We start from the raw sequence: 13,223 nt of genomic DNA on the forward strand, positions 1-13,223 counted from the left end.
TCTTCTAGACACCTCTTCAACACCTGCCTTGTGAGAGGAAGCTCTGGGATGATCTAAGGCTGTTACACTTTCTGTGCTGGTGCAAACAACCTCTCCAAAGTACCTTTCCACACGTGGGTGCTGCTGCCCCATTGACCCAGACTGAAGTATTTTTGGACTGTGAAGCATCCTCCTGCCAGCAGCTGACATCTGAGTCCTCCACTCCAGTCTGGATGCTCTTGAGTGCATTTTGCTGTGCAGCTCCTTGTGCAACAGAAACCTGGCAGCCAGGCTCCAGCTTCTTCTCACATCCTAGAGTACCTTAGTGCTGATGGAGAGGTTTGTTTGGTGGCAAGGTGCCATTGCTTTGTAGCTCCACCAACTCCAAAAACAGTTTCCTTAAATAGAGCTGAAGAGACAAAGCAAACACCCCTAGAGGAAAAACTCCTAGCAGGGGCCAAAGTGGTGCCAAAGGCTCATGTCAGCTCCCCTGTCAACCCTCTTGGCTGCCTACAAGAGCCTTGTGCTGCAGTTCATGGCCAGCCTGAGCTTCTGCAGAGGTGGCTCCTGCCACAGCTCACCCTGCAGAAAGATTTGGGCCAGCCCAAGAGAGAGGACTGGGGCTTGGGAACTGGGTACCCCCAGGAGATTCCTTGTCAGGGCTCCAGCTGTGACTTGGACCTGTGGGGAACCTCTGCCACCTCCTGGGCTCTGCCACACCCCACTGCTTGCCCTGCAGCACAGCAATTAGTGCTATTCATTAACAGAGCAAACCACGGGTAAGCATGAGCCACACTCATCTCCCCCCAGCACTCCCCTGGTCCAACTCTCTCACACCTTTTGCCTTGGAAGTGCAATGGAGTTTGGGGAGCAAGCTGGGAACCTGAACTTGTCTGTAGGCAGCTCAGCATTTCCCATATGCTACCAAACCCATCTCCAGCCAGGGAGCAAGAAGCACTTACCTTGGTTTCAAGGAAGCAGAACTTGTCCAACTCCTTTCACAGCAGAGAAAAAAAAAAAAAAGAAATAATTTCTTTCTGGCTCCATCTCCTCCCAGGGCTGATTTCACTTCCCCTTCCTTGGCTCTGCCAAAAAGTTGGGTGGAAGAGATGGAGGACTCAGTGTCCAGGAAATCAAATACTGCCTGTGTTTGCTTAAGGCTCCATTGCACCACTTCAGCACCATCACCTCATCATTACTAGAGAGATCATCATTCCTGGAGAGCATGCACTTCCCTGTGCCTGAGGACACCCTGCCACCCAGGCTGACACCAGCTCACAGCTTTGCTTCTCTTCTCAGTTTCATCTGAAATGGGAGCAGCTCTTTCCCTGCAGGCCCACACCAAGGAGCCAGGCAGCACTGCCAGGCTCCCTGCAGCAAGCACATCTCAGCTTCCATACTGCTTCCCTGCTGCTTCCCAGCGCTTCCCACACCTTTCCTCGGTCTTCCATAAAGCACAGGAAAGCATTCAGCTGTCTGAGCATGACTTGAACAGAGAAGATTTCAGCTCAACATGAAGAGAAACTTCTTTACAGTGAGGGTGACAGATCCCTGGAACAGGCTGCCCATGGGGGTTGTGGAGTCTCCTTCTCTGGAGGCTTTCCAACCCCCCCTGGATGCATTCCTGTGCAGACTGCCCTAAGTGATCCTGCTCTGGCAGGGGGCTTGGACCTGATGATCTCTTGAGGTCCAACCTCTGATACACTGTGGTACTGTGACTTGGTTGGGCATCATATTGGTTTCTAGCAGAAATATGAAGGTTCTCACAGGAAAAATACAGCCCAGGTTGCCCAGGGATGTGGTTGAAGCCTTGTCCCTGGAGACATCCAAGATCAGACTTGATGAAGCCCTGGGCAGCCTGATCTAGTTGGAGGTGTCCCTGCTGATTACAAGATGACTTTTGAGGGTCCCTTCCAACCCAATACAATCTGTGGATCTGTAATGTCACCTGCAAGTGTTCTTGTCAGACTGAGAAAAGTCCAAAAGCATTTTTTTTTTTTGCCATCTCAGGGCCTTAACTGAATTAAATCAACTATTGGAGTCTAACAAACCACTTTCTAACATGCCCTGAACAGCCTCATTTCCTATGGTGGCTGCAGGGTGATTACCTACACTGATAAGTACCCACTGTGCACAGCCAATTCTGGTTACTGTTCTCTTAGTTCTAAATCTGTGGCTTGGAAGAGGAAGCAGTTCAAATATTTAGATATTCGTAGGTTGTTGGTAAGCAGACTCCTGCCAGCTTTGCTCTTTCTGTCCTTCAAAAGAGCTTTCCAAAGTCCTTCACTGATTAGTGGCTGCTGAAGGGTTGCTGTGAGCTTCAGGAACCGTTTGCTGGATGCTGAGGTCCTTGAAGCTCTCTGGAAAGGCAGCAGCTCAGGTGCCAAGGGCACGGAATACCAAGGAGAGGTTTGCACGCTGGAGAGTCACTGGAACTTCTGAGCACCAGGCAGTGGGGACAGATCCCACACTCAGTCACTGGCACCCTTGGTCCCTTCTGCAGCTGAAGCCAAGGAGGGAGCATCTCCAGCAGCCGGCCATGCCAAACACCAGCCTGGTGCTGGGCACCCTGGACAGGGTTTACATCGGTGCTGAGTGCTTGGTTGCTCTGTTTGCCATCCTGGGGAACGTCTTGGTGATCTGGGTGGTGAAGCTGAACGCGAGGTTCCAGAACACAACCTTGTACTTCATCGTTTCCCTGGCGCTGGCTGACGTCGCCGTGGGGGTGGTGGTCATCCCCCTGGCCATCGTGGTGAGCCTGGGCATCAGGGTCCCCTTCCACAGCTGCCTGCTCATGTGCTGCCTGATGGTGCTCTTCACCATCGCCTCAGTGCTCTCCCTCCTGGCCATCGCCATCGACAGGTACCTGCGAGTGAAGCTGACCACCAGGTGAGCACAGGACCACCACGGCCCCCTCTGCCCTGCTCCTGCCAGCTTGCCCATGCCCAGGCTCTGCCCCCCTCCTGCCACCTCCTCTCTCCTCCTTTCCTTGGCCCTTTTCTAAGATAGCTGTGCCTGGAAGCCCACCTGAGCTGAGCTTCCCAGAGCAGGAACCTCTCCCTGCAGCCAAGAGGGCAGCATGGGCAGAGCTCGGGGGTGACTGTGCAGGGCCAGTGTCTCAGTGCTCCTGCTGATCAGAGTCTGGTCACTGGATGAGGCTGTAGTGAACCAGCTGAGCTCTGAAGCTCTTTGGGTGTCTGCAGGATGCTGGGGATGGATTCCCCTGGGTCTCTGAGGCTTTTATACAAATCCCCTTTTAGTGTTCAGTGCTGGAAATACAAAAGAGGCACCAAGCTCAAGGGCTGACTTAAGCCATTCATTTTTGATGTTGGAATGGTAGCATAGCCTCAAGCGTGGAAGAAGTCATATTGAGTATGGGGAAAGGATTGATAAGAACAAGTTGGTCCTACCAATGGCATAAACCAAATGCAAAGAGCAAGGCACAGCCAAGGAAGCTGAGATGTAAGGCAGGAGTGCTGGTAGGTGATAAGCAACATCTAGGGAAGAGAAGCACTAAGGTGATAATGAAACAAGGAACAAAATAGAATCACAGAATTGTTTGGGTTAGAAAAGCCCTCTGAGGTCATCCAGTCCAACCATCAATCCAACCCCACCATGGGCACTAAACCATGTCCCCAAGAGCCACGTCCATGTATTTTCTGAACCCCTCCAGGGATGGTGACTCCACCACCTCCCTGGGCAGCCTGTTCCAATCCCTGACCTCTTTTTCAGTCAAGAAATTGTTCCTAATCTCCAACCTAAACCTCCCCTGACACATCTTCAGGCCATTTCCTCTCATCCTCTCCCTTGGATAGCTGAAGACACCCAGATATAAGGAGTGGAAGTTCACTTAGTTCTGCTTATGGGTACAATGGAGAGTTAGGGCTTACCTCAAAACAAGGTTTGGTCCCCCCCCAGAAAAAAAGTGAATGCATCATTTTGTGACAATGAACCTGCAGCATCTGAACATTAAATTAGCTTTCTTGAGACCCTCTCTAACTATTTTTAGCACTTCTGTTTAACACCACCTGGGTTTTCTTCCCCCAACAGATATAAAACAGTCACTACAGGCAGAAGAATTTGGTGGGCGCTGGGTTTGTGCTGGTCTGTGTCCCTGCTGGTGGGATTGGTCCCCATGTTTGGATGGAACAAGGCAGAATCCAGAAACTCTGACTTCTTCAGGTGTGAGTTCACCTCTGTGATGAGGCAGGACTACATGGTCTTCTTTTGCTTCTTCACATGCATCATCGTCCCTCTGCTCATCATGTGTGCTCTGTATGCCAGAGTCTTCTACATCATCCACACAAAGCTAAGCCAAAGCACAAGCAAGGGGAGAGGGGCAGGAGGATTTTATGGCCAGGAGTTCAAGATAGCCAAATCTCTAGCACTTATTCTCTTCCTATTTGCAGTCTCCTGGTTGCCTCTCTCCATTCTGAACTGCATTTCCTATTTTAACCCCAGGAGTCAGATCCCCCCATACGTGGTGTACGTGGCAATCCTGCTGTCCCATGCCAACTCTGCCATGAACCCCATTGTCTATGCTTGCAAGATCAAGAAGTTCAAAGCCACATACCTTCTCATTTTAAGGACCTATGTTCTGTGCAGAAAATCAGACCCAGGTCTTACAGAGCAATCAACAAACCAAGTCCTTAACAAGGAAGAAGCTCTGACCTGCCAGGAGCTACCAGCCCATCAGTGAACCTCTTGCTTTGCTAGAGGCTCACAGGGAAGTGTCTGTTCTGCTTCAGTGGCTCCCAGTCTTGCATGAACTCTTTTGTGACAAGGGCAGGATCCTCAAGTCCTTTTCTGCAGGGCTGCTATCAATCTCATCCCCCCCAGCCTGGACTGATATCAGCCTGCCCCAACCTAGGGTGCAGGACCTTACACTTTGCCTTATTCAGCCTCATGAGATTCTCCTCAACCCACCTCTACAGGTCCCTCTGGATGCCCTTCAGACTTATCAACCACACCACTCAGCTGGGTATCATCTGCAGACTTGCTGATGGTGCCTCAGTCTCCCTGTCAATATCATTGATCAAGATATTGACAGCACTGCTCACAGTACAGACCCTTGAGGGACACCACTTGGCACCCATCTCCACCTGGATATATCATAATAAATATCAGATGGATTTGATGTTAGTTCAGCCTGCTCATTTCCCACAACACTCACAAAAGCAGCCTGCATGAAATCTCCCTGCTGGGTTAGTTGGTGTCCTCAGCAGGACAGCACAGAAAGCACAGGACACAGCTCACCCAGGTGGGTTTTGGGGAACGTGGGTCAAGCTCAAAACAAGTCATTAGAGGCCAGGCTCTTTTTTTTTCTTCATCTTTTAGTAACAGGAATGGTCTAGGAAAAGCAGAAGAGAAGTACACCGTTCTGGGAGTTCTCTCAGAAAGCCTTGGAATCTGCTCCTCTAGCTGAGATCAGGCATCTCAGTTTATTATCTGATGCAAGCTGTGCCACAAGCCAAGGTCCTGCCCTCTTCCATAGCTCAGCTCTATTAATAAGAGGCCAGCAAAGGAAGTCACTGCAGAAGGACAGCAAAATTTTGCTCCAGGATCTCTCACTATCAGTTGGTAGAACCAATTGCTTTCAAAAAACAAAACAAAACAAAACAACAGGTCCCACCTAAAGAGCAGGATTTTTTTTTTTCTCTAGGGAGAGAGAATTCATCAGGGAGATTCTGCCAGTGGTGGGGCTGGCTGGGAAACCTTCCTGCAGGTCTAGGTCCCTGGTTCTTGCTTCCAGCAGTTGCTCTGGAAATAGTTGTGGTGTTTAGTCCCAGGCAGAGAGCAAAGAGGCTGCATAATGATGAGACTAGAAGTGAGGATGGGTGAAGGCACATGGCAGCAGTCCACGTGTGCACAAACATCCCTCAGGGAGAGCAAAGCATTTAGGTCTCCTTTGAGAGCTGACTCACTGCTGGCTGAGGGAGATGCAGCCTGACAGTCACGTCAACACCGTGGCTGTAGCTCTGAAAATCCATCCCTTTAACATTGCAACCAGATGGCAGTCCCAAAATGCCAGGGAACATCTCAGGCCACCACTGCCCATGGTGCTTCAGAGCACCATTTAACCCATGAGCCACCTCCACCCAGCCTGCCAGGGATGGACAATTCGTGCTGGACTTTTCCACACCCAGGCAAAACTCCTTGCAGGTTCCTGATGTGAAAGCTTGTCACAGAATCACAGAATTCTTTGGTTGGAAAATCCCTCTAAGAGCATATTGAGTTCAACCATCAGCCTAACAGCACCATGGCCATAAACCACGTCCCAGAGTGCCATGGCCACAGGTGTTTTGAGCAGCTCCAGGGATGGTGACTCCAGCCTGTTCCAGTCCCTGACCACTCTTTCTGTAGGGAGACCACAAGTACAAACACCTCCAGCAGAAACCTCCCGAGACAGTGAAAATGAGAGAGCCAGAAGAGCAGAAGAAGACAGACAACCCCTTCTCTACTCTGGTAAGCAGACCGAGTTGTCCCAAATTCCTCTGTCTGTCTGTGAAACAAAGAGTTGGCTGATGGCTACCATTAAAAGATTGTACAGAGCCTTTGGCATGGGGAAGGGAGAGACAGAGATGCCCTGGGATGAGCCTGGGAGTTGTTAGCAGCCACACAATGAACAGAGGTTCCCTGTCAGCCTCCATCTCCCAGGGCTGCCCCACGCTCAGCTCTCCAAGCAGACAGCAAATCGCTGCCTGTGGCTGGCAGGGTTTCACAGAGCACAAGAAATGGTTCTGCTAAGGCTCAGCACAGTGCAGAGTGAGGAAGCATCTACACAAGGACCCAGCTTCAGAGCTGGTCTTGGGGGGAAAACTGTGGTGAGTCACCTTCTCTTGCACTTCTGACCCAGGATCTAACAGCATCCGAGGCAGGATGTGTGCTGCAGCAGCAGGTGTGCTGAAGTCACTTTTGTGCAAGTCAGGACAATATTCAGACCTCCTTATTTCTTAATTGCTGTCAGACAGCAGAGTGTCAGTGCTGTGGGGAAAAGGGAGGGAAAGGGGGAGGGAGGAAAAGGGAGGGAAAGGGGGAGGGAGGAAAAGGGAGGGAAAGGGGGAGGAGGGAAAAGGGAGGGAAAGGGGGAGGAGGGAAAAGGGAGGGAAAGGGGGAGGAGGGAAAAGGGAGGGAAAGGGGGAGGAGGGAAAAGGGAGGGAAAGGGGGAGGGAGGGAAAAGGGAGGGAAAGGGGGCGGGAGGGAAAAGGGAGGGAAAGGGGGAGGGAGGGAAAAGGGAGGGAAAGGGGGAGGGAGGGAAAGGGAGGGAAAGGGGGAGGGAGGGAAAGGGAGGGAAAGGGGGAGGGAGGGAAAGGGAGGGAAAGGGGGAGGGAGGGAAAGGGAGGGAAAGGGGGAGGGAGGGAAAGGGAGGGAAAGGGGGAGGGAGGGAAAGGGAGGGAAAGGGGGAGGGAGGGAAAGGGAGGGAAAGGGGGAGGGAGGGAAAGGGAGGGAAAGGGGGAGGGAGGGAAAGGGAGGGAAAGGGGGAGGGAGGGAAAGGGAGGGTATGGGTGGAGGAAATGGGAGGTGGGAGGAGGGAGGTGTGGGAGGGATAGGGGAGTGGTAGGATGGGTGATTTGGGGTTGGGGAGGTTTGGTGTTTGGGGTGGTAGTTATGTGGGTTTGGGTGGTTATTGTGGTTTGGTGGATTGGTGGTTTGGGGTGGTTTTGGTGTATTGGGTGTTTTGGGTGGTGGTTTGGTTTTGGTTGGTGTTTGGTTTGGGTGGTTTGTTTTGTTTTTTGGTTTGGGGTTTGTTGTTTGGTGGTTAGTTTTTTGGTGTGTTTTGGTTGGTTGGTTTTGTTTGGGTGTGTTTTTGTTTGGTGTTTTTTGGTTTGGTTGGTTGTTTTTTTTGGTTTGTTTGTGGTGTTGTTTTGGGTTTGGTTTTGTTTTGTTTTGTTTTGTTTGTTTTTGGTTTGTTTGGTTTGGTTTTTGTTTTTGTTTTGTGTTTTTGTTTGGTGTTTTTTTTTGGGTGTTGTTTTGGTTGTTGTTTGTTTGTTTTTTGGGTTTGGTTTGTTTTTTTTGTTTTGTTTGTTTTTTTTTTTTGTTTTTTGGTTTTTATTTTTTTATTGTTTTTGGTTTTTTTGTTTGGGATTTTTTATTTGTTTGTTGGTTTTGTATGTTGTAGTGTTGTTGGAGTAATGGTAAAGTGAGGCGTGCCAGGCCAGCAGAGGTGGAGGCACTGCTCTGCTGTTTTTCAGGACACCACAGCACCGCATGTAAGCCGAGCGGGCTCCAGCTGCCCATCCATGGCTTCGTGCTGCCATCCGGTGGCATCTCCCTTCCCACTCCGCTGACGTCTCCCATGCCAGGCTCGCTGTCTGCAGCAGCGGCGCTCGGGAGGCTGGAGCAGCCTTCTCCTGCCCCTGGCATTCCTCCGAGGGGTGTCTGCAGCAGCACACATGCAAACTCCTGCATTTCACAGATGCACCGAGTGCATGGCTTTGGAAGGGACCTTCGACCCCCCTGCAGGCAGCAAGGACACCTCCAACTAGAGCAGGCTGCCCAGGGACACATCAAATCTGATCTTGAATGTCTCCAGGGATGGAGCCTCAACCACATCTCTGGGCAACCTGTTCTAGTATTTCACCAACCTCATTGTGCAGAACTTCCTCCTGGCGTCCAACCTAAGCCTCCCCTGCTCCACTTTCAAACCATTGTCTCTCATCCTATCACTCCAAGCCCTTCTGAACAGTCCCTCCCCAGCCTTCCTGTAGGTCCCCTTTAGATAGTGAAATGCAGCTCTAAGGGCTCCCTGCAGCCTTCTCCTCTCCAGGCTGAACAGCCCCAATTCTCTCTACCTGACACTCTCTGGTGACCAGACCCAAGCAGGGCTCTGAGCCCAGCAGGCTGAAGCAGCAGGAACCTGGCTCTGATTCAGCTTTGCAGGAGAAGCATTGAACAACACATGGAGATCACAGCACCTGGACAACAAACCTCCCATCCATGGGCACAGGAACATGCAGAGAAGCTTCTCTGTGGCTAAGACTTAGTCACTGGTGGCAACTGAGTCCTCAGTCACCAGTGTATGACAAGAAGATGATTTTTCACTTTTGTTTAGTGACAGTAACACACAAAGGAACCTTTCTAGGAATTTGGAGTTGTCCCACTAGGAGTCTGCTCTTCTTTTAGATGACCCAGCCAAGGAATCAAGCATCTGCATGCAAATATTTCATTCTCATAACATCAATAAGCAGGAAATTACTAACCAGAGTGGTTGGCAATTAAAACAAACAAACAAAAAGCCCCAAACAACCCAAGAAAAATCCTACAATGCCAGAAAAAGGGAAACATGAGGGTGTAGACATCAACAGATGCAGAGGAATGGTTACCAGTTCTCTTTGGTAGCTTGAAGCAAGACAAATTGAAACCACAAGTGCCTTGGAAGGACTCATCCAGATTTCTACAGCTGAGGAAAAATTGGTATGAAAAGAAGTTTTGTCCACCCCTGGTGGCAGCAGTTTGGAATAGGAACCATGAGGTTCCCTTTGGAAAAGGAACTGATGGGACACACGGCAGCACTGGCATTTCTCAGAGCACCCTAGACCTTGACAGAAACTTCTGGTAGCTTTTGGTGTTCAGGAAGTGCAAACAGCTGCATTTCACTGGCAGCTTCATCATCACACAGCCACTGGTGTCCGCTTCTGATGGAAGACCAAAGAGGAGTAGGCAACCTCGTTCTGGGGAGGAGAAAGAAACCACAAACATTAGAGAGTGGCTGGAGCAGCTCTGCTGTGAGGATAGGTGAGGGAGCTGGGGGTGTTCAGCATGGAGGAGACTCCAGGGGCACCTTAGAGCTGCAGGGATCCTGCAGGAAGGCTGCAGAGGGACTTTTCATCAGGGTGTCTAGAGACAGGATAAGGGGGATTGGTTTGAAGCTGAGGGAGAACAGGATTAGACTGGAGCTGAGGAAGAAGTTCTTCAGTAGAAGGATGGTGAGACTCTGGAACAGGCTGCCCAGGGAGGTTGTGGCTGCCTCCTCCCTGGGGGTGTTTAGGGCTGGGTTGGATGAGGCCTTGAGCAGCTGAGTCTAGTTGAGAGGTGTCCCTGCCCATGGTGGGGAGGTTGGAGGAAATAATCTCTAAGGTCCCTTCCAACCTGAGCCATTCTGAGATTCCATGAGTGAGCAAGCATCACAGCTCAGGGGGAAAAGTGCAGAAATTCTTGCCCCTTATAAACATGTTCCCCTAACCTGCTCAGTTAGTGGGATAGTTAAGCCCCAGAATCCTTCCCCAGAATCCTTGAGATGTGGGCAGTGTGCTGAGACAGAAGGAGCATCTTTCCTCTTACTCTCAGGCACCTTCTCAGATACCTCCTGAGACCACTACAAACAGAAGCTGAGGCCTTGGAGGCACTGCAGAAATCACTTTGTCTTAGTCAAACATCAGCTAACACTTGAGTCTTGCAAGAGCAAACCTCTTTGCTCCTCCCGAAGGTAACCTTTGCCCTTCTCAACAAACTCTGCAAAAAGTATGAGAAGTAAAACCTGTGACCTTTACCTGGGTGTTCTTAGCAGATTCCTCAGTCACTGTCTGGGAGGGAATTTGCTCTTGTAAGTGCTGCTGGGACCTCTTATACTCTAGGAAGGAAGGAGAAGAGACACCAGGCTCAGCAGCCTGCACCTTGCTGGAGACAGCAGTGCAAGAGGGGCTCAAGGGCAGGGTGATGGAGCAGCACCAGAAGAGTGTGTGGCTTAGGAATGGCTTCTAAAGCCTCTCACAGACCTGCACTGCAAAGTGAGCAGCTGCAGCCTAAGCAGGAGGGTGGCCCAGGTCCATGCCCACCCCTTGGAAGTGGCTAAGATGAAAGGAAGAGGTGAAGGTGTGGAGAACTCTGTGTGGTCAGTGATGGAAGGAGAAAAACCCAAACCAAACAGGACCTGTCAGATGCAGAACATGGAAGCTTGCACCATTCATGCTAAGATGTGCAGCACCAGGTGCTAAGCAGGTCTGGGAGGTCCTGCTGCTGCTGTGCCACTTACTTTTTCTGAGGAGGTAGAGGATGGCAACAACCAGAACAGCTGTCAGGAGGCCAGAGGTGAAGGCTAGGGATAGGTAGAGTATTTCATGGCTGTCAATACACAGAGATGGTGTCAGAATGCTCAGTTTTAGCAGAGGTGTTGAAGAACCAGCAGAGCCCTGTGAGGTGAAGGGTCAGGATCTGCAGTAAGCATCACTGTGAATTCACAGGATCACAGAATGCTAGGGGTTGGAAGGGACCCAACCCCCTACCAAAGCAGGATCACCTAGGGCAGGTTACACAGGAACACATCCAGGGGGAGTGTTCTCACCAGAGGAGACTCCACAAACTCTCTGGGCAGCCTGCTCCAGGGCTCCAGCACCCTCATAGTAAGGAAGTTTCTCCTCATGCTGAAGTGGAACTTCCTGGGTTCCAGCTTGGACCTGTTGCTCCTTGTCCTGTCACTGGGCACCACAGAACACAGCCTGGCATCTTCACCTTGCCACCCACCCCTCAGGTATTTATAGACAGATCCCCTCTCAGCCTTCTCCTCTCCAGACTAAACAGCCCCAGGGCTCTCAGTCTCTCTTCATAGCAGAGATGTTCAAGTCCCTTTATCACTCTCACAGCTCTCTGTTGGACTCTCTCCAGCAGATCCTTGAAGCTCTTCAACTGGGGAGCCCAAAACTGGACACAGCATTGCAGCTGTGGTTTCACCATCCACACTAGGAAATTCTGAACAACCTTTTAAACCCCCAAGACATAAAAATATTTTACATAGAACTCCTCCCTTCCAGGAAGAGTCTGCACCCTGGGGAGCTGTGTGTTTGAAGCCAGGAAATAAAGGTGAAATATTTACTTATTGATCCAACAATTGACTTCTGAAGCTCTCAGGTCAACCACAGAGGTGTGCACAGTGGTAGGTGCAGTGGTAGGTGCAGGGGTAGTAGTGGGAACGGTTCTTGGTGGGGCTGGAAGTGAATAGGAAAAAAAAAAAAACAAAAACAACCCACCAACCAAAACATCAGTCAGAAACTGGTTTTCAAACCTGTCAACTTCCTCCACAAGCAACAGAGATGACACACAGGCTGAAAGAGCAAAGCCCAGACATGTCCCATGTGTCACAGCTGTGCAGCTCTTCCCCAACCCCATGCACCTGGCTGAGCCACCCCCACAGCAGCCCCTTCTCAGGCAGGACAGCAGCAAAAGTCAAGAAGCCAAGAGAAGTCCTTCAAGAAACTAAGAAAAGCCCTTCAAGAAGGAAATACCTGCAGTTGCTCTTGAGGAACTACTTCCCATTCTCTCCAAACAGTGACAAGCAGCAACAGAAGCTAAAAGGAGAGGAAGGGAATAAAAAACAAAACAAAACAAAAGTTGTATTTCTCTACACTGTGTTTATACACATTCATGGACACACCAGAGCAAAACAAACCTGCTGCCCTCTTCTGACCCACGGCCTCTGTTTTAATTTTAAATCAATTTCACAGGCATCTGACACAAACTGGCACAAAGCCACAACCTAGTGATCACTCAGCAGGAAGCTGCCTTCTGGCAGCAGGATTTAACAACCACAAAAGCACCCAGAAGTTATTTCTGCAGCAGGCTGCTCAAGGTCTCATGCAGCCTGGCCTTCAACACCTCCAGGGAGGGGGCATCCAAGACCTCCCTGGGCAACCTGTGCCAGTGTCTCCCCACCCTCACTGTCAAGAATTTCTTCCTAATCTCCAGGCTCAATCTCCCCTCTCCCAGCTCAAAGCCTTGCCCCCCCTTTGCCCTGTCAGTCCCAGCCCTCCTGTAGCCCTCTTCAGGTACTGGAAGGCTGCTCTAAGGTGTCCCTAGAGCCTTCTCTTCTCCAGGCTGAACAAAGCCAACTCTCTCTCCTGTCCCCACAGGGGAGGTTCCCCAGCCCTCTGATCATCTTTGTGTCCTCCCCTGGACCCTCTCCATCAGCTCCATCTCCTTCTTGTGCTGGTGGCTCCAGAGCTGGACACTGTGCTCCAAGTAGGGTGTCACCAGAGCAGAGCAGAGCAGTAGAATCACTTCCCTCACCCTATTTCTCATTCAACACCTAGCAAACCACATCAAAGTATTGCTGACAACAGCATAAAAATTCAACCACCTGTCCTCCACTGCCTGCTCCATGTCCACTCTCCAGAGCAATCAGTCACAGCCTCCCAGTTTCCTGCAGCAAGTCCAAAACACAGCAATAAAAGCACCCAGCTCCACCTTACCTCTGCTGCACACTTGCTGGAGAGAGCTGCTGAGACCTTGGCAGCAGTTGTCTTATCACCCTA

At 50.7% G+C, this 13,223-nt stretch overlaps 2 protein-coding genes across 2 annotated transcripts; one reads left to right on the plus strand and one right to left on the minus strand.

The window, feature by feature from the left end:
- Nucleotides 1-2,518: 2,518 nt before the first annotated feature.
- ADORA3 (adenosine A3 receptor) lies at nucleotides 2,519-4,678 on the plus strand. Its single transcript, XM_054395776.1, has 2 exons — nucleotides 2,519-2,868; nucleotides 4,030-4,678. Exons 1-2 carry the CDS (start codon nucleotides 2,519-2,521, stop codon nucleotides 4,676-4,678), a joined length of 999 nt encoding a protein of 332 aa, XP_054251751.1.
- A 4,720-nt stretch (nucleotides 4,679-9,398) lies between these two features.
- C35H1orf162 (chromosome 35 C1orf162 homolog) lies at nucleotides 9,399-12,231 on the minus strand. Its single transcript, XM_054395777.1, has 5 exons — nucleotides 12,198-12,231; nucleotides 11,789-11,900; nucleotides 10,952-11,040; nucleotides 10,470-10,549; nucleotides 9,399-9,650 (listed from the first exon to the last, which is right to left on the minus strand). The coding sequence occupies exons 1-5, from the start codon at nucleotides 12,226-12,228 to the stop codon at nucleotides 9,591-9,593; spliced, it is 372 nt and encodes a 123-aa protein (XP_054251752.1). The 5' UTR covers nucleotides 12,229-12,231; the 3' UTR covers nucleotides 9,399-9,590.
- Between the last annotated feature and the right edge of the window lie 992 nt (nucleotides 12,232-13,223).

This window comes from Indicator indicator, chromosome 35 (assembly GCF_027791375.1).
Source record: "Indicator indicator isolate 239-I01 chromosome 35, UM_Iind_1.1, whole genome shotgun sequence".
NCBI lineage: Eukaryota > Metazoa > Chordata > Aves > Piciformes > Indicatoridae > Indicator > Indicator indicator.

Excerpts from the sequence above, each read along its gene's own strand:
- C35H1orf162 (XM_054395777.1), bottom strand. The coding sequence starts at position 12,228 with ATGGGAAGTAGTTCCTCAAGAGCAACTGCAG. Across the intron at positions 11,041-11,788 it reads GTCAATTGTTGGATCAATAA|CCATGAAATACTCTACCTAT; the intron begins GTAAATATTTCA and ends GTGTATTGACAG. Across the intron at positions 9,651-10,469 it reads AATCTGCTAAGAACACCCAG|AACGAGGTTGCCTACTCCTC; the intron begins GTAAAGGTCACA and ends TCTCCTCCCCAG.
- ADORA3 (XM_054395776.1), top strand. The coding sequence starts at position 2,519 with ATGCCAAACACCAGCCTGGTGCTGGGCACCCTGGACAGGGTTTACATC. Across the intron at positions 2,869-4,029 it reads CGAGTGAAGCTGACCACCAG|ATATAAAACAGTCACTACAG; the intron begins GTGAGCACAGGA and ends TTCCCCCAACAG.